The following is an 18,930-nucleotide window of genomic DNA, read 5'->3' as shown; positions in this document are numbered from 1 at the left end:
GCTATAGGCAGTTAGCATTAGCTTGATCCAAATATGCGAAGATTACAAACTACCTTCATTATATTGATGTATTAACAAGACAACGGGGGGAGGGCAGGGGAGCGTGCGTAAAAATCTCTTCCCTAGTAAAAACAACTGAGGGCAGCCCAGAGAAAGGGAGAAATCAGAACTGCTATAGAGAGAGTCCTGGCACCTGGCTGCTGCTAGGCTGCCAACAGCTCTGTGCTGCCCCACCAGGGAGCCCCGGGGACGTTGGACACCAGCCCCTTCACACCAACACATCTTTTGTACACACGGCAAGGCCTGCGAAACTGCTTGGCACTTCACTGCAGATGCTGCACATTTTTTTAGGTTTACTGGGAGAAGGGAAGTGAGTTTAAACAGGTTTTTATAATATATATTTTTTCTAGCATGTATCTCCTTTAGCGAGTGCCGTGCCTTTTAACAGCTAACATTAACAAAGCCTAGAATACTCAAGCAAGAGTACACAATTTTTCCCTAATTTTGACAGAACTGTTTTATAGTTACAGTTTTATAGTTCTAGCAGTATATAAACTTCCCCCCCCCATCTGCCTTTGATTTGCATCCCTTAGCTGATACACTCAGCCAAGTCCTCCCTTTGCCTCTGAAGGTGTGGGATGGAAAGTTCTGTGGGAAGCAGTAGGGCAAGGAATTCACTCCTGTCCTCCTCAGTCCTACTGAGCTGACCGGGATGGTACCAACTGTTACTTTTCCATCACGCAGAGAAGAAACAATGCTGTGAATACCCTAAGAAGAGAGGTGTCTGTTATATCATCAAGCACAGGAGGTGGCACTGGTTACAAAGATAAGCTTTCAAAGTCTTGTCCCAACTATATTCCACCCCCAGGCCAGAGATATGCATGTCTGGAACCTCTTGCAAATTAAGCCCCCTCCACATCAGTGGAACAAGGACACCAAGTTTAAAATCTTTTCATGCATTAGGACCTACTCAAGTGCAGAACCTGTGGTTAGGCTCCTGCAGAGCTGAAACAATTTACTGTTTCCTTCCTTAAGAAAGGTTTGCACTGTTAGAACAATAAATGGCCGTAACTTGCTTATTGCATCTACACCAACAGCCTGCCTGAACGAACCCTACCATGGAAGCTTCCCTTCCACCTGCTCCGCAAGCAGCCACACAGTGTCAAGTGGATTAAGAGGGCATTGAATGAGACCTAGAAATCACCAACTTAAAAACACTGAAGAGCAAAAACTATCAAATTGCATCAATGGAGCTTGCAAAGCAGTGCCATTTTCTTCTCAACTCGGCACCCAAGTTCCAGGAGTCACAAATGAGAACCCTTCCTCCTTCCTATTTTATAGCCTGATGACAGTTTCTCAGCTGCAAAGATTATTTATCAGTAATTAGAGACAAAGCTCCACAGAAACACATATTGGAAGACTTCAAGATGATCTTGTCACAAGAGAAGGGTGGGTTTAAATATATCACAATTCTGTGACAGGCAGTATTTCTCTGCATTTTGTTCCAGGGAAGCACAATCCTTCTAAAAACTCTATCATGAAAATGCTGCTCTTCAATGAATCAAAACAACATTGAAACTATTAAATATTACTTTTCAGACCTTAAGAAAAAAGTTACCTATAAATACTTGACACCAAAAGCATTAGGCAAGTTTCCAGAGGCTAATTAGCCAGTCACCAAGTGATGCACGCTGTTTAAACAGAAAATCTGGGGAAAAGACCCACAAAAGATACCTACTTAGAATGTACACTTTTAAACCATGTTTCAGAATGCTATCACAAAGTATTATACAGCATGATTAGGTACTCTTAGCCCTTCAAGTCTTTATGACTAGTAAAAGGAAGGTAGTTAAAAACATTTCATGTTTTCAAAAGTCATTCAACAAACCCAGAGACTCCTCACCTCAAGTGAGATGCTTAATGAGCCTCATCTGCAAAAGGAGAGGGTACAGCTTCAAAGAGAAAACAATTTTCAAAAATGAAAATTACCTTTATTTTTCACTTTGATACCCATAAGACTACAATGGTTCAACAAGGTAAATGTAACAGTTATACAAAACATATGTAAATATTTACAGACTTAACTGTACAAAATAATTTAAAGTTTACAAAAGTTTCATGCAATCTCTGACTGACACAGTCTAGGAAATCTCCCTGGAGAAGCATATAGGATCTTTGCATTTCTTTATTTATTTAATGGTTCAAAAAAAGGATGCTGCAAGGCTTCATCAAGAGTAATTCTTTTGGTGGGATCATATTCCAGCATCCTGCGAACAAGGTCAAACAGACTTTGATGGTCTGTGTCTTGGCAATGCATGAATTCCTGAAAGAAAAAAAGGAAGTGTTTTAGAGAGACCTTTCACAACTGCAAATATACCACCACCATAAAAATGTTGTCTCCTACCTTCAAAGGCTTACAGCGTCTCCTAACGTATCGCCCTGCAGAACTGTGTTCATCCCAGTCCAATTGGTCGTGACGAAAATAATGCTTTCTGCATGACAAGGAAAACAAATTTAAGATAGCGTCAGTGTGTAAAGTGGGCAGATGCTCTTCTAAGAAGTTTTGAAACACCGTAAAAGTTTTCCTGTATATCCTTGTGCATTTGGGAGCTAACATCTCTTCTAGCTAACAGTTATTCAGAGACATGCTGCTTTTTATTACCATTGTCACAATATTTAGGAAACAGGCCCTGCAGTATTCCAATCAACAAAGCCACTGAAAACTTATTTTCCATTACTGACATTTAAAGAGATGGATGCTTTAAAATGCTCTAAGATAAGAACTTGGTCTCATCTGCTAGTAATAAATAAAAGACAGCTTGTCAATCAACCTTTAAAAATAATTTCTTATAAAATCTGCAGAGTTTAAGTGGTTAGCAACTACTTAACAAAATCAGATTATTCCCAAATGTCTTTAAATTGTGTCTAATATGGTTCTGGTGACCATACCGAACCCAGCTTTATAGACTTAAGAATACTCATACTCAGTTTCTGTTCAAGAAGCTGGCATTTTGGTTGCTGGCAACTCAGACTACAACCAGAAAAGACGACTATTGTCACCCATTTAATTCACTTAAATGTGACACTATTTCTTGCAATATACTAATTAACAGGTAACAAGAAGCCTGGAAGTCTCTTTATTATCTTCGGAAGCTCACAACTAACAATGGAAACTTTAAAATTTCTCTTATAATAGGAAAATATTAGGCATTTTATTCCTATAATGAATTTACCTGGATTTCTTGATCATGTGAGTTGGCAGAGGCCCTAGTATTCTTTCCATCATGGCCAAGTGTTCCTTACTATCATGTGTCTGCGTGGAAAAAGTAATGAACTTATCACATTTTTCTACTCTCAGGCACTTGGTAACAACACTCGTCTACAAACAAGACATTTGCTGGAGTACCATCACAGTATCTTTATACATTATCACCATAAATTACAAATAGACAGCCCCCAAATAGCAGAGTTCATAAAGCAAGGTTTGTACAAGTATGTTTTCTTTACTCCTTATTCCAGCAGTTTCTTCAGACTTTGGGCAGGCTTCATCATCCAAAAAGCCAGAACAGATACATTAAAACAGTCTGAAGGAGATATTCAAGACATCACATTTTCATACATGCATGCTGTCTTTACAATCTCATCCATGTTATACTGAAAAAGCCTGTAAAGCTATGCCTTTTACAGCAACAGTTAAGTACATGTCACTAAAAGGTCATTAAAACAGGAAAATCAGTAGCCTGTAACAAAAACGTTCAATTTAACTTTATGTACATACCTGAAACACTGTAAATCCTAGGTAATACTCAATTAGAATACAACCAATACTCCAAACATCACAAGGCTGTGACCATCCCAGTGCTGCAAAATAAGCCAAGTTTATGTTTTACTTTTTAATATGTTCTCAAAACCTGTAATCCACAAAGCATATACCCACTTTCCATGCATTTACTGATGCCCATCTACCCCTGTACACCTCTCCTCAAACCTTGGCAGGAGAGGAACATGTATGGACTCTAAAATACTTTAGAATGTTTTAGAGTATTTATTTTACCGTTTACTCTTAAGAATTCTAACATCACCATCTGTGGAAGATGACTGAGTTATTAGAGCCACAAGCAACTCTTCCAGTTTATTAAGTAAAGCCATCTGAATGAACTGTAATTAACTGTCAGAAGGTTTAGAACTCTTTACTGACCTAAAATAACCTCAGGAGCTCTATAATGTCTTGTAGACACTAATGTGCTGTGATGCTCATCATCAAAAGTTGCACTTCCAAAATCGACGACTTTGATGTCTGTGTTCTTCAAAGTGCGCTCATCTCGCTTCTGTAGGAAAATCAAAATGCTATTTGTCAGTATTTTTTAAAAGTATGCTTAGGTAAAAGGTATTGATAACATCTTGTCTTCAAAATACCAGTTAACATAAAACACTAAAAACTAAACCTATGTAACAAAACACGCCTTCCAAATATATCAATTCCTATTCAGCTCCAGCTTCAAGAAAGAGGATTTAATCTGAATGCTCAAAACAGCTGAGTATAGACCTTCCCCACAGTAATAGAGCTCCATTTTTTGTGAACCTTCAAAGTTAACTTGAGTTAGTTGTTATGTCTGTCTTGGTTTTTATTATCCATTGGTACATACACTCATTTATGTTAATTTTAATTCTAAAATAAAACCGAGCCCTATGCATCAAGTAGATGCACTGAAGTTCATACCGCTTTTCTGTCTCTAAGAAGTTTTTATAGTTTGAAAAAAGAGCAGCAACATGAAAAGAAATTTTTATTTCTGCCAGTGCTAGAAGTCATTTGTACCACAAGTTCTTATCCTAATGCTATGTCCTTGTTTGCTTAGACTTAAAAGGAAGACACTCATCAAGAACAGCCCTGTTCAGGGCCCACACCAATTAGAACTCTGTCCAATGATCAACATCCCATGCTGACAACAAATAGAAAAGTTATCTTAGCTACTAATCCAAGGACTGTAAAACTGACAGGCACGTCAGACTCCAGGGTAATCAGACAGAAAGCAAGATCTGACATTTCTCTCAAAACACAAGAATGTTATAAATGCTATAAAGGGATTCCAATGGTTCAAGAAATATGAAGGAAAAAAACTGGCTAAATTCAAAACCACAATTCTCCCTGTGAATGCCAGAACTTCATTAAACAGAAAATAACTAGTCATTTGCTGAAACAGTTTCATTTGACTCAGAGCAAAGTTACTCAGCAGAAAGTTAGTACATCTCAAAAAGCACAAACGAAAATTCTAGTAAACATAACTTTACCACTTAACCTTTCTACACTTTTTTTTTTTTAAAGAAAAGTTCAGATGAAAACAGAAATAGCCTAATTCGAGTTGGGAGAAACAAAGAACAAACTTACCATTTTGGCATTGTACTTCACTATGTAATCAGACTCCACAAACAAGATATTTTCAGGCTTTAAATCTGTATGAGTTAGTTTATTATGGTGTAAAACTACAAGGAAAAAAAAGAACAGTATTCCATATTAACACATTCATTTCCTAAACAGGAAAAAAAAAGAACATATTTGACAAACATATTAAGATTTACTTACAGTTTATAGACTGGCAAATTTGATAAGCCATATTTCTAATGTCATTAATATGAAATGGCAGAAAGCTGTTTTCCTTAATAAAGTCGTAAGTACTAAGTCCCAGTAGCTCAAAAACAATGCAAACATGGCCATGATGATCAAACCATTCCAGCATCTGGACGCAGCGGCTTAAAAAAAGAGAAAAAAATATAACAAATGAAACCTCAACTTATTGAATAATTATCTTCTGCAAATCCTTAGTATGCTGATTGTTCTAATTTCATACTTACAAATTGCTGCTTGGATCCATGTTGTTTAAGTGTTCTAACACCTGTATTTCTGAACGTGCTGCTTCCCGGTATCTACCAACATTTTTCACAATTTTAACTGCTACATGCATTCCTCTCCTTTAAAAGAAAGTAAAGCATCATAAACTGAATCAATTATCATCAAATACCTACAACCCCAAAGCAGCTCAGCTTTAATAAAAGAAATACAGAAGACTAAAGGTCATAGAGAATTATGAGTTGGATTAAGGGAATCTGACTTAAGCAAGCTGAACTTAATCAGAACTGTTTTTATAAAAAATTGCAATATCAATATTTCCTTTGACAAATACTCATAGTATATGCTAAATTAACCACTTCTCAGTCTTATTATTTCATCTAAGGTAGAATAAACATCAGGAATCCACCTGCAAGATGATTTAAAAAAAAATTAGCCAAGTTCTCATTTGAGGAAAGTACTGCAAAAATGTGTCTCTTTTTCCTTCAACTTGAACAACTTGCTCTGGCTTTTTTCAGGTGCTCCTACAGAATCATGGGAATTTAATAACTTCTGAAGTTTAGGTTCTGAGTATTTTGTACTAGTAAAAACTGGCCTGCACTCAGTGTAACATTACAACTGTAAGGCTATTACTTAAATGGAACACAGATGCACATAGTTCATTCTACTCCATTCACTGGTAGACAATTTTTAATTGTCTCTATATTTTGATTCTCATGACTTAAGAACAGTGTCTCCTCTCACAACATGGGCAGATTACATCTATTTAGTAAATAGTAGTTTGCACCATGCAGTTATACAGCTTGTATAGAAAAGAAGTACAGGTATAAAAGGCTTGGTTTTGAGAGAAACCCTCTCTAGCAGGTATTTTCCCAACATTAACAATAAACTTCCTTGATCCTGTTTAAGACAAGATTCTCAAAAGCTTAGAGGAAAAAAAAAAAGTAACCGAAACTATTTCTCTCTATCTCATATTGTATAAAGTCAATACCATGCAAGAGCCTTTCATTGGAGCAATAGAAAAAACTAAAAACATTTATAGTACTGGAAAAGATGACTGAAGAACCTCAAAACCAATCAGGAACAGACTGGTATTACCTGAAAATCCTTAAAAATTTTCAACTAGAAATAAGCTAACAAGAAGGTAGCTCTCAAAACCAGTCTAACTCCTTTCTTAAATACAATGCAACACTTCATTTGAACTCTGATTTCCTTTTGAAGAAAACATCCCTGAACTTTAATTTCTGAGCTGAGTGTCCTTTGTCATGAGATCCACTTATAAAAATAACCAACACTTACATATCATGATCTATGCACTCCACTACTTTTCCAAAAGCTCCTTCTCCTAAAGTTGCAACAATTTCATCTAAAAAGAACAAACACAAGTTAGAATTATGTAACTACTTAAACAATAATGAATATTATTAATGTAGATTTAAAAACGTGCCATTACAAAAGTGTAATTACTTTAAATCTCAGCATCTGAATGCATTACTTTATTGGACAGGTGTCATGAAAACAGTTAGCTAAAAAACTATCTCTTGTTCTAATCTCAAGATTCAAATTCATTTACTAATTGGAACTTTTTGAACACAGTATTTAAATTCTACAGAAAAGAAGATATGCAAAAAACAAAAAAAGCACAAAAAAAACAGAACAAAAAGAGCAATGAAGATTTCTTTAGCCCCCCTCCTCTGACAAACTATTCTAAACAGATTTTTTGCTGAAAAGTTTTTAAAAAGTGTTGAAAAATGTTCTATACATCTTGCTCTTAGAACGTCTCCACTTTCACAGATCAGGTGACCCTCCTCATCATCCTCTACACTCCTGGATCTTTTCCTTCGGTGACTCTTCTGGAAACGGCACCAAGATCGTCCAGCCAATCAATATATCACAGTGAATTCAGGTGAGAATACGCAATTCATTCAGCGGGGAGATATTCAGGCATTCAGTTACACACCAGGCCACGAACAGTTGGCAGGAGCAATTTCAAATTCAGTCCCCAGAAATTCACAGGGCACAGTTTATGTTACAGAAGAAAAACATGGCAAGGAACAGATTTTCAGATAAATACTTAAAAGTGATAAAGCAACAGAAAAAACAACACAATTTTGTTTCTCAAACAGTCGTTTAACTGAAGACAGATTAAGAATGCAACATCACTATTTCTAATACTTTGCTAGCAAATAGCAAAAAACAGTATTTATATTTACGTATCTAAGCTTACAGCCAGGTGAAATGTTTCTATTTTTAAAACACATGCTTCATGTAATATAAATACAAAAAACTACCGAGTAATTTTACTTCCCCCATGTTTAGAGAGAGAAGAAAAATTATGCTGGGGTCCTTAATTTGCATTGTATAATCTAATATAACTTGCTGTTTCTACTGCGGAAATGTGACATAAAACAACTGGAATATGTATCAGTGGGCATCATGCCAATAATGAGAAATTCAAAGAGCATGCCTTCAAAGGCAGCAAGCACCAAACTTATCCCATCTTCAGTAAAATATTAGCTGCCACTAGCCAGGCACATGACTTATCAAAGTTTTCTGGAATCAGGTGTAGAATTGTTCTTATCAATTTACCAGACATGCACATTTCATACCTCCAATTAAGTTAACATTAAAAAGGCATGCCACTTCAATTACTTTTAGTAATAGGATGGATGACATCTCTCAGTCTACCCTCAAAAACATAGTTCACTATGCTGCAGAACTAAAAAGTGACAACTGTACTTTGAAATAGGATAGTTACTTGTCTTCAATTTCGAGATAACATTTTTCAGATTAATCCCAGTGGTCTTAACTACCAGCCACCTACGTTCCCAGTGTATAACTAGTACTGATGATAACCCCACCCCCCACCCAATACTCTGATCCAAAAGTCTCAACGAAGAACATACTTGTACACTCATAAATGGACTCAACTACAAATCCTTTTTTAATAATACACTATTTCTTAAAAGTACCGTGACCAGGAATTGAAGTTCTAGCGCTCACTTAAGAAGTCTATTACCACTAATTCATTAATAATAAAGTTAAAAATTGCTCATACCGAATGTGATTGGTGACTGGAGCAATGATGCCTCTTATGCTTCCTTTTATGACTACTTTTCCTGCTCCGACCAGAGGATTTGCTATAGTGATGATGGTGACTCTTTTCATAGTCTCTGTGATAATGCCTGTGGTCATATACTTCACAGAAGTCATTTCTGTATTCCTCAACATATCTCCGGTCATGATGGTCTCTTTCATTTATGGCTCTATCGTCCAAATAATGACTGAAAATATATTTTAAGTGAATGTTCTCCACTTCAAAAACTTGAGGTTCCAACAAGATAAGCGACTTGAGCTGAGTTACATAGCATCTGTCTTTACATCAAGAATGTTTTCTAATTGACTCCCTCCCCAAAAACAGAGGAGCTTCTGATGTTACTTTATTATGACTATAACAACATTTGCAGTCTCAAATACACAGCAGCCATCCACATGAACAACATATAATCTGTCCACAGTTTGCATAGCAAGTGAGAAACTCAGACTCAAAAAGGAGAAACACTTCCTAAAATATACTGAGCAACTCAATTACAATCTCCAAATTCACAGGATAAATCACTCTCAATACCGCCATAATCCCCTTCTATGGCTTCAAAGCTCAAAGTGAAAAATAAAACCTGGAGACTGAGAGAAGTAGCATTGTTCTTAGTGCTCTGCATTAAACATTAAAAACTTCAGAGGATATCTGGATCAAGGATCTTCCACACATTAAAGAGAACCCTTTAAGAAAGCTGCTGAGGCAAAGAGCCCCCATCATGCTGTACACCTACCCCCTTCCAGCATTTTATAAGCATTAGTATGAGCTCTTGAAATAATTTCATGGGATCTTCTTCTCAAGGGAAAAAACAGAAAAACACATCCTTCCAGTGAAAGTAGTATGGGAGAAAAAGCAAACCACCTCCAAATTAGTAAGAGAAACTCATACTCACCACTGTATTAAATGATAAAACAAACCTTCTCTTCCTTTCGTTCACATTAAGTAAATGAAAAGATATACTTTAACTTGAAATTTAATATTGAATGTATTCAATACCAATACTTAACTGACAACAGTGAAACAAACTAGTTAACATTTACTTGTTTTTATTAAAGAATTTCTATTTTATGGTCTAGGTACTGTGCTAACAAAACCAATTATCTCTTAAACTTGTCTTAAATGAGCCAAACCTTAAGGAATTGCCAGCTTTGGGTACTCAAACTCATTCTGAAAACATATTTATTCTAGATATGATAAGAAACATTAGTGCTACTCAATTCAGAGTCTTATACCTTTCTGAAATGGGATTTGGTTTATAGTGCTTGCTTTCCTGTCCACTGCTGTGGGACCTTTTCCTGCGTTTATGGCTGCTACTGTGCTTCCTTTGATCCCAGCTCTTTCTGTCGTCCCATTCCGGACAATGAGATTGCTTTGAATGCCGCATCTGCCACTAAAGAAAAACAAATCAACAAAACCACAAAAAAGACAAAAGGATTACACTGGTATTTGTAGATATGAGTCCACTTCTGTAGTTTGATCAAATATGACACAACTAGAAAGAAGCATTTCCTCAAGTAATTATTTTTCCCCAGCTTTCCCCGCACATTATTTTGGTTCTGGGTGAGTAGACATAGCTTTCTCATCCTAACACTGCAATGCTGTTACGAAACACAACGCAAGTTTAAATAGGTCAACTCATCTTCACTTAATACATTTGAACATGTCACTAAAGTCTGTTTTATATAAGCTCTCAAGTGACTAAACAGAATAATTTCCTTAAAAACTCTTCTGTTTGAGAGACACCTTAATCTTCAAATATCCTCTCTGACAAAACCTATATTGGACATAAGTTACTTCAAGAAGTCAAATCTAAGAACTCCTCCTACAGATTGATTTACAGACACTTTTAAAGTCTTAGCAACAATCACAGTGACCTCTGATAAATTACCACATAACTCGGTAGTACTATGAGCCATAGTTTTTGAACCCTATTAGCATGCAAGTATGTGGGTGTTTATTTGCCAGAGATAAAACCCACCAGCTTCTGTTGCTGGATGTTACAAGCAGGAATTCTGTGTTCAAACAGGTACATGCACAACTGGAAAAAAAAAAAAAAAAGGAAAATAAAGCATAGATGTAGATTTAAGAGTATAACAAAACCAACGATCATTTGTTTACTCTTCTTTGGCAGTTTTTGAAAATAAGAGTAATATTACATATTTATTCAGTGTATTCTGAAGAACGAACTAACACAGCACAAGAAAAATTTTCCCTAGTAAGTGGTGATAGCAAGAAAAGTAGTTTAGAAACAAAGATAGCACTAAAAAAAAAATCATTATTCTGTAAACTGACACAGAACAACGCTGGTTGTCTCTAGATCAACTGGAGGCAGTAAGAGACAAGCTTTTAGAGCACGTAAATAGCAAGCCTCTTCTGAAAAAGTTTTTCTGATACTTTTGTAACATTTGTGACAGGCTGGTAGTTTAAAAAACAAACACACACACACAAACACATCACAAAACACACAACAGACACCTGCCTTTTTTTTTTTTTCCAGAAACCAGTTTTTTAATACAAATACAATGTAAACATAGTGGCAAACTATGCAAAAATAAGTGACTGGTATAACCTTTGAGTCTGTCACGCTCTAGGTCTCACAAAAATCTTATTCACTTACAATACATTAATAAGAAATAAAAAAATATACTAATGTGTTGAATGACAAACAAAAATTCCTGAAGGATCAAGACAAAATTAAAACCTATTAGTGTTTCGTTTACATGCCCAAATTTCTTCTCTTCTTACCCAGCTCCAAAGCTATTTTCAACCTACATAACTCAAATTATGAAATACACTCACATTTCAATTATTCTACTTGTGAGGTGAAGAGCTTCCCCCACACACTCAGTTACAGGTTTCACTTATGATTGCCTTTCCCCCTCCCATTTGGCAGAAGGCAGGCTGCAATAATGCTGTATAGTGGACAAATATCTGATTAAAATCACCATTAAAGCGTCCTGCGGAAGGGGACTTGGGGGTGGAGAGATGTACATTTGGCACAGGAAACTGGAAGAAAGGTTTAGCTTTTAACGGCTGCTTAACTACACTCAAGTGCACTCAGAATTACTGGAATTAAGATGGAAGTGGCATGTTCTGTCCCTAAAGGAGACAAGTTAATGCAAATAAGGAGGAAATTGTTAGAATAGGTCTGTGCAAGGCTCAAAATGGCTACAACCCATTTTATAGTAGGAGCCACTTCAAGATTTTTTTTACTATTATGCACTCCTTCTAAATTTATGCACTGAAACACTTATGTAATACTGACAGCTGACATGAACGTATGCATTCCTATACAGCATCTGGTCCTAATCTGTACCACAGGCCGTTTTCACTCCCACATTTTGCCATAAGGTTTCTCAAACAGGAACCGCGGACCTTTTGTAAAAGATCCACGTTATAAAGCGTCTCAGGAAGGCCCCAAAAGTCCTGCCATAAGCTGCCTACACAGCAGGTTCTAAATATCTCTCCTTGAAAACTTGGCAGGCTGCACAAACCAGAGGAGGTCAATGGCTTATTCCTTTGAGATGACCAAAGTTCACCAGGTTGGGCCGATCTGAGCGTCCGGGGGGCGGACATGGAGGAGCAGGTCCCACAGGAGACAGCCACTACCCCAGCCCACCAAGCCCCCTTCCCCTCCGGTCTTCCCTCGGGAGGCCTCTGGAGCCGCGGGGTGGGGGGGGAAGGGCCCGTCTCTGCTGCCATCTGGGCAGGCGCCAAACACCTCCGTGCAGGCCGGGCTGAACAACCGAGGTGCACGGCCGCTTCGCCGCTCTGCCCTCCGCCCAAAGCACCCACCGCACCCCAGGCCCCAGCCCTGCCCCCCCAGCCCCCACACGCACCCCCACTGGCCCTCTCCACCACACGGGACTCCGACCAAGGGGGTCCTGTATCGAGGATCTCTCCCCCACCTTAACGCCTCCTCAACCAACCCCTCACGGAGGGCTCCATGCTCACCCAGTTCCCCGGGCCGCGGAGGCGACGCGAGCAGGCCGCCCCAACCCACCCTCTGCGCCCTCTCCGCTCCCCCGCTGCTTCGGTCCCCTGGAAAAATAACGGAGAGAGGAAAAATAAAAGATCCCGAGGAAGAAGGGCACCTCCACCACTTACAGCTGGAAAAAAAAAAAGGCGAGCGATCCCCGTGTCCGCCCTGCGCACACGAACAAAATGGCGGCCGCTGCCGAGCGCGGAGAAACCGCTTCCTCTTCCCTCGTTCTCTCCGTCTCGTGGCTTCTGTGCGGCGTGACGTCAGACGCACAGCACAACGGGCGGACGTAGGACAAAGGCCGCCCCCTAGCGGGGGTGGGGGGAGGGGCAGGGATGAGCCGCCATGGCGGGCGCTGTGAGGGGAGCGGGGTTCTCTCCGCCCAGCCCTGCCCGCACCCTTCGGGCTGGCTTGTCCCGGCGCCCCTCTCGGGGGAAACCTCCAAGGAGCCAAGGCTGTGCGGCCTGGGGACCCAAATTCACGCAGGGGTTCAAGCAGCAGGCCCGGGTTCAAAGGCGACCACCGAGCTGTGGGGCTGCCCCCTCTGCTGCGAGGTGTCGCCTAAGCGAACGGTCCAGAAATCACACTGCTAATTAATTCCTCTCAATGAATTCATCAAACGTTGTGTTCAAACGGTTTGGTGTCCAGGTTGATCCCGCTCTTAGGCCTGGCTTCACGCTTGCTCGGGAGCAGCTCAGGTTGAGCCTCGGGGGGGTCGTTCCTGCGTGATGCTGACAGCAAGTAAAACTAATAAAATCGATTATCGGCCCAAGTCTGCGAGTTACAACCACCACCTCTTCTCCGAGTATTTCCTCTAGCTGCTGAAAACAGAGTGTGTGTGGTGTTGGCTGAAAGGGAACTGAGTTTTCCCGGTCCCGGGATGGACCCGCCGAGCTGCTCCGGCTGTGAGGCTGAGGAGAGGACAGAACCCCAGAGATGGGATATGGTGATCGAGCTTCATTTTTGCGTCCGGCAGAAACAAATACCCGCCTGCGCCAAAAAAGCCCAAAACCCCAGTGTCACCGGTGTGAATTAATCCAGTTCTGCACCGTGGAAAAATTATTACCGACTCCTCTAGCAGTCATTCAGACACAGAATTTGATAAGCCTGAAGAGATTGCTTTAAAGTAAAGAACCGCAAAACCAGAATGGGGAGGAAACTGGAATTGGAATGCAAGCTTCAAATTTATTAGCTCACAATGTTTTATCTGGGGAAAATTACAAATCTCTGAAGGTCAGTGGAAAACTGAAAAATTCCCGAACTCGGTGACTCTTCCTAAAATAATTTTAGCAACTTTTACCTCTGATACAGCAAGCTTTTGCAACTGAAGCAAAAACCAGAATATCTAAGGTGTGGTGTACTTTACATTGAACAAGTACTGGTGTCTTTTTAATGTCAGTCCCCCAAAATACTAGCAAACACTGCTAAAATGAAGACATACATTAGGATTCGTGGTTTTAAAATTTTCATTACAATTTATTTGCCAGTGAGCTTACGATAAACATTTTAACATGGTTTGCACTAGAGTAAAAATCCTGTTTCTCTTGTGTTGTGGTGGTTGTTGTTTTTACTAAGAGAAACTAAGATATGGAGCATTGATAGCTGTTTGTTGCCACGTGGTTTGTTTTGTGCCAAATCTGTCAATGCTAAATATGGCTTTGGTGCCAGTGGTTTACTGTTTCTTATTTAGCATGTAAATGACTGGTTATTAATTATAAAACTAGTAATGACATCTGTGAAATGTTAAGAGTTTTCCCGATATCCACTGGTAGAGTCTCTGGCAGAGGAATTCTCTCAGAACGCAAGCAGCAGAAAAAAAGGGGGATAAAATTATATATACAGAGAGTGAGGATGCACAAGGGAAGTGTTGTGAACGTGCAGAAAATATCAATTGACCTGACACTAGCCAAGTGTACCAGATAATCACAGTTTCTCAGTGAGTTCTTATTCCAAGAGGACTGTCTAGGAAGGGTATATGGATTTTATGGGAAGTTTCTTGCTGAAAGGCTGATGACAAACCAGTGGCGGGTATCCCTGGGATGTGGCAGAATCACGTTATCTGCCTTCTTTGCCTCACTGTTTCTGGAGCTTTACTAAGTCTTTGCTATTTTTGTCTTCCCATATAAATAGCCAAGAGGCCCTCGAACAGAGTGTAGCAGCTCAGGGACAGTTTGGGGAAATCCCGTTTAATGGGACAGAATAAGATCACACTGGAAGAGACTATTGGAACTGACTACCTTGAAGCAGGAAAATTTTGGTTCTGGGGTATTTCAGTTCTCTCCCATTGGGAAGAAGGATCCTCAGCCTGGAATAGAAGGGGTGGAAATAACTATTGTTCATTATGGAAATGCAATGAATGGGAGCTAGTAAATATTAATCGTTTTCAGCAGATAATTGAAAGAACAAATCTATCAGAAGTTAAGAATAATTAGCTTTTTGTTTTGAACCTTTTTGAAGAAGAAAAATGGTTATATAAAGGTCGTATCACCTTCACGTCAAATATACATAAAGTATACTAAAGAAATTTCACTCTGAAGCAAAAGCCTCACAACAGTTTATAGCAAGTAGCCTCTATAGACAGACTGCAAAGTAGTTTCAGCTATTGCTCTTCGTGCTGAACAAAGTGCTGTCAAAAATACCTCTATAGACATTCAAAAGAAAAGCAGTATTGAAAGCAGTGAATTTTCCCTCCTGTTCAGGAGGTGGCAGTGGAAACCCAGCAGTAGAAAGCTGGAATTTAAGTGCTATCTCAGAGACGGAGAAACTCAGGAGAAATTCACTGGCCATGACCAGGTTATGTAGTTTGAACAAAGCAACAGCCGCTCTAGAAATGGCCATTTTTAAGATAGGAATAATCTGTAACGGTGAAGAATCAAATTAGAGAAATTTAATCTTTACGAAACTGGGAAGGAAACTCATTTGAGTGCAGTTATAGCTACTTCTGCTGTCAACCCTTATGGTATTTACTGTTTTTTATATGAAATGTTTCTTTGTTTAATTAGACTTTACAATACCAAATGTATGCTCAACTTGAGGAGAGAGTAACACACAATGCAGGCATGTTTTAGATTGCTTTGTGCAGCAAAATACGTTACAGTTCCATGTAATTATCCTGATGGGACACATTTGTGCCTATATGAAAAGCTACATTCAACACATTTGCTTCAAAATGCCATTTTGTATGGTCCCTCTTTCAGATGCTTTACAACAGCAGGTGATCCATCCTCACAGCAGCTATTCAGGAGACGTAAATCTCATTTAGTTTTCCCATTGTTCAGATATGAAATTTAAAGCAGGCGTTGTCTGCCTTGCCCAAAGCTTCTGAAAGACTCAGCGCCAGAGCCAAAAATTCCCGGCTTTCAGTACATGCAGTGCTGTGCTTGCTTTCTCTTATTTAAAGATGTATTGGTTTTGGTTTTCCTCCCTCTGGTTAGCATCAGAGTGTGGTTGAATAGTGGATGTGCTTTGCTTTTAGTTGTTTATGGATTTCTGCAGTTCCCTGGTTTGTTTTTTATACCGATGGAGGGAATTTCATAGAGGCCTCGACTGGGTGGTACCAGCAGTAGCTTTGCTTGGGAGCTCAGGGACAGAGTAAGGATGACACTGCCTGTTCATAAAGGACTGAACTGAATGGGGATGGAAAACCACCAGGAGCATTTCCAAGATATATCAGAGATTATCCATTTCACAGATCACTATAACTGCTGACCAAGGGAGCCAGTGTCCTAGGTTGTTGTGACGTATGTAAATTCAAAGAGATAATAGGAGCTTGGATGGGTGGATCAGCAGAAAGGCAAAGCAGGAATCCACTGACAGTATTTCCATTCCATGAGAGTTTATTTTTGAAAAGGGTCATTTTATAACAGTTTGTTGGGTTTCTTTTGGTTTTTTGTTTGTTTGTTTTCCAGGTGATGCAGTAGAATAGAAAAATGCAAATCTTCAGCCAGGTTAAAAAAGAACAAGTTATGGTTGTGGCTCAGGGATGCATTTTCCTTGTTAAAGAGTTTTTTGAATTTTTCTTAGGAAAGCACTAACCCAGAAATTTGGGTGGGTATGGCCACTTGTGTTCATTCACACCTGCACTGGTGACCAGTTGTGGCCAAATACGATGATGGTTTTCCCCAGAGTGTGACCAGTGGCAGACAGGGATGGCCTACACTGCCCTGGGCATGTTCATACATGGTATTATGATACGAAAGGCAATAGAAACACAGTGCCTTAAATGGCTGCCAAATTTCTACTCAGGCAAGATGTTTTCTCTCCAGTTTTTACTTCAGTAATAGTGCCATGATCTGTCTAGGTGGGATCACCTTGGGCTGGGCTGACCCAGTCCATTCCCTTTTATTGCAAGGCTCACAGGGACGGTTGAAACTTCAACTTTTCTCACTCTCTGTTTGTGGCATAACTGAGGATCAAGCCTTCCGAGGACTGAAGTGTTTTAGCCTCATAAAGATTTGGGGGCTTGACACTAGGAAGCCTGAATAAGCTATAGTTTACAGGAAATTCAGCCAGATCACTTGCCAACCCCTTTTGGCAAGAGCTCAGGCAGCCTGAGGAGGAACACTGTGCTGAGAAAGGGGGTTGCACATCCCACTTCTGCGAGATTTGGAGCCAGCGACACCACTTACACAGTCCAGAAGTCCTCGGTTGGTGACAGCAGGCAGAGCCAGGCTGTGCTGAATGGAAGGAACACACTCACAGGAGCAATGTGGTGCAGATGCTTAATGTTACAAACTCTACCACTTACACCTACACATGAGTTTCTCCTCTGAGTCTCTTCTTTGTTTAAAATAATTTAAAGCTACTTGAAGCAAGGATGCCTCTTACTGAATGTGGTTACTGAAATGGGACCCTCATCTCAATAGAAGCTCTCAGTTTACAGCAATACCAATAATAAAAGAATGCAATTAAACATTAGTTGTACCCTGGAGTTTTATAGGAACAGACTAAAAGTACTCAGGCCCAGTCCTGTATTTGTCCTCTCATTATGAAGAAGTTTTGAGTCTACAACTCCTATTTGGGAAAATACGTTTATTATGGGAACTAAGGTAATTTATCTCTTTTCCTTGCAGTGTGTTTGCAGTGTGATGTTCTGAATGTGTGAGGATGAAGAGAGAAGCAATAAAGTGAAAACAAGAGAAAGAGCAGAAACCACAGGTACTTTTGTGCCTACATGCATATTCATGAATTGCTGTGTACGGTCAGGGATATCTTTGTATTTTTGGAATTCCAAAGCAACCCAAGTTTCTTTACAGCCTGTTCTATAGATTTGTAGTTGTTGAAATCTCTACTACAAATAAAACTGAAAAACAAAATCAACACAGCTGAGCCTTTTTAAAATTTTATTATTATTCTTATTTGACACTCACATTACAAAATTTAGAAACCATAGACAGTTCAGGCAAACTGTTAAAACACAGTATAAATTAAGGGGGGTTTAATATATAAATTCTATACATAGGTAAGTTAGGCTCGAACATGACTGACAAAAGGATTTCATAACAATCTTACCACAACTGTATAAAAAGGCATGGGAATAGGATGGGCACTATCATCATGAATGCAGGTTAAGACATTTTCCACAACAGCTATAAAGCGTAACAATGACCATGCTATTCTTGCGGTGTTTATGTGGGGTACAGTATGCATATTACCATTAACATTTTGCAAGATCTATGTACAGTCACAAAATCATAACAGCCACGTTCAAGTAATCTTACTGTTTCCTGCCTGTGCAATTAATAAAGTGTTGATATTTGTTTTGAGGGCTTCTAACAAAGCTACATGGTTCGAGTATTATAGATGGTAGAGGGATTTCAATTTGACTGGAAATTGCTAATCATAATATGAAATTGCTTAATTTAAATAAAAAGATACAGGAAAAGCACAGCACCTCACTACTATCTCTCACATGATCAGTATATACCAGTCTTTTAACCCATATTTATTTCCTATCTTGATTCTGTTTTAAAAAATAAAACGATAACTTAGTTCCCATTTTTCTAA

General features: G+C 39.1%; 1 protein-coding gene across 4 annotated transcripts; it reads right to left on the bottom strand.

The window, feature by feature from the left end:
• Positions 1-1,994: 1,994 nt before the first annotated feature.
• On the bottom strand, positions 1,995-13,158 carry CLK4 (CDC like kinase 4). 4 transcript variants are annotated; one of them, XM_065644089.1, is made up of 14 exons: positions 13,050-13,158; positions 10,921-10,980; positions 10,175-10,332; positions 8,904-9,129; positions 7,608-7,698; positions 7,145-7,211; positions 5,851-5,967; positions 5,582-5,748; positions 5,387-5,481; positions 4,199-4,328; positions 3,779-3,861; positions 3,234-3,313; positions 2,405-2,492; positions 1,995-2,323 (listed from the first exon to the last, which is right to left on the bottom strand). In XM_065644089.1, the coding sequence occupies exons 2-14, from the start codon at positions 10,972-10,974 to the stop codon at positions 2,186-2,188; spliced, it is 1,494 nt and encodes a 497-aa protein (XP_065500161.1). In that variant the 5' UTR covers positions 10,975-10,980; positions 13,050-13,158; the 3' UTR covers positions 1,995-2,185. The 4 variants fall into 4 exon arrangements, with proteins under 4 accessions (XP_065500161.1, XP_065500163.1, XP_065500162.1 ...); XM_065644091.1 differs by lacking the exon at positions 13,050-13,158 and adding an exon at positions 12,897-12,941; XM_065644090.1 differs by lacking the exon at positions 10,921-10,980.
• Between the last annotated feature and the right edge of the window lie 5,772 nt (positions 13,159-18,930).

The sequence above is a fragment of the Caloenas nicobarica genome, chromosome 13 (genome assembly GCF_036013445.1).
Source record: "Caloenas nicobarica isolate bCalNic1 chromosome 13, bCalNic1.hap1, whole genome shotgun sequence".
Classification (NCBI taxonomy): domain Eukaryota; kingdom Metazoa; phylum Chordata; class Aves; order Columbiformes; family Columbidae; genus Caloenas; species Caloenas nicobarica.
This window is presented reverse-complemented; position numbering and strand designations above follow the sequence as displayed.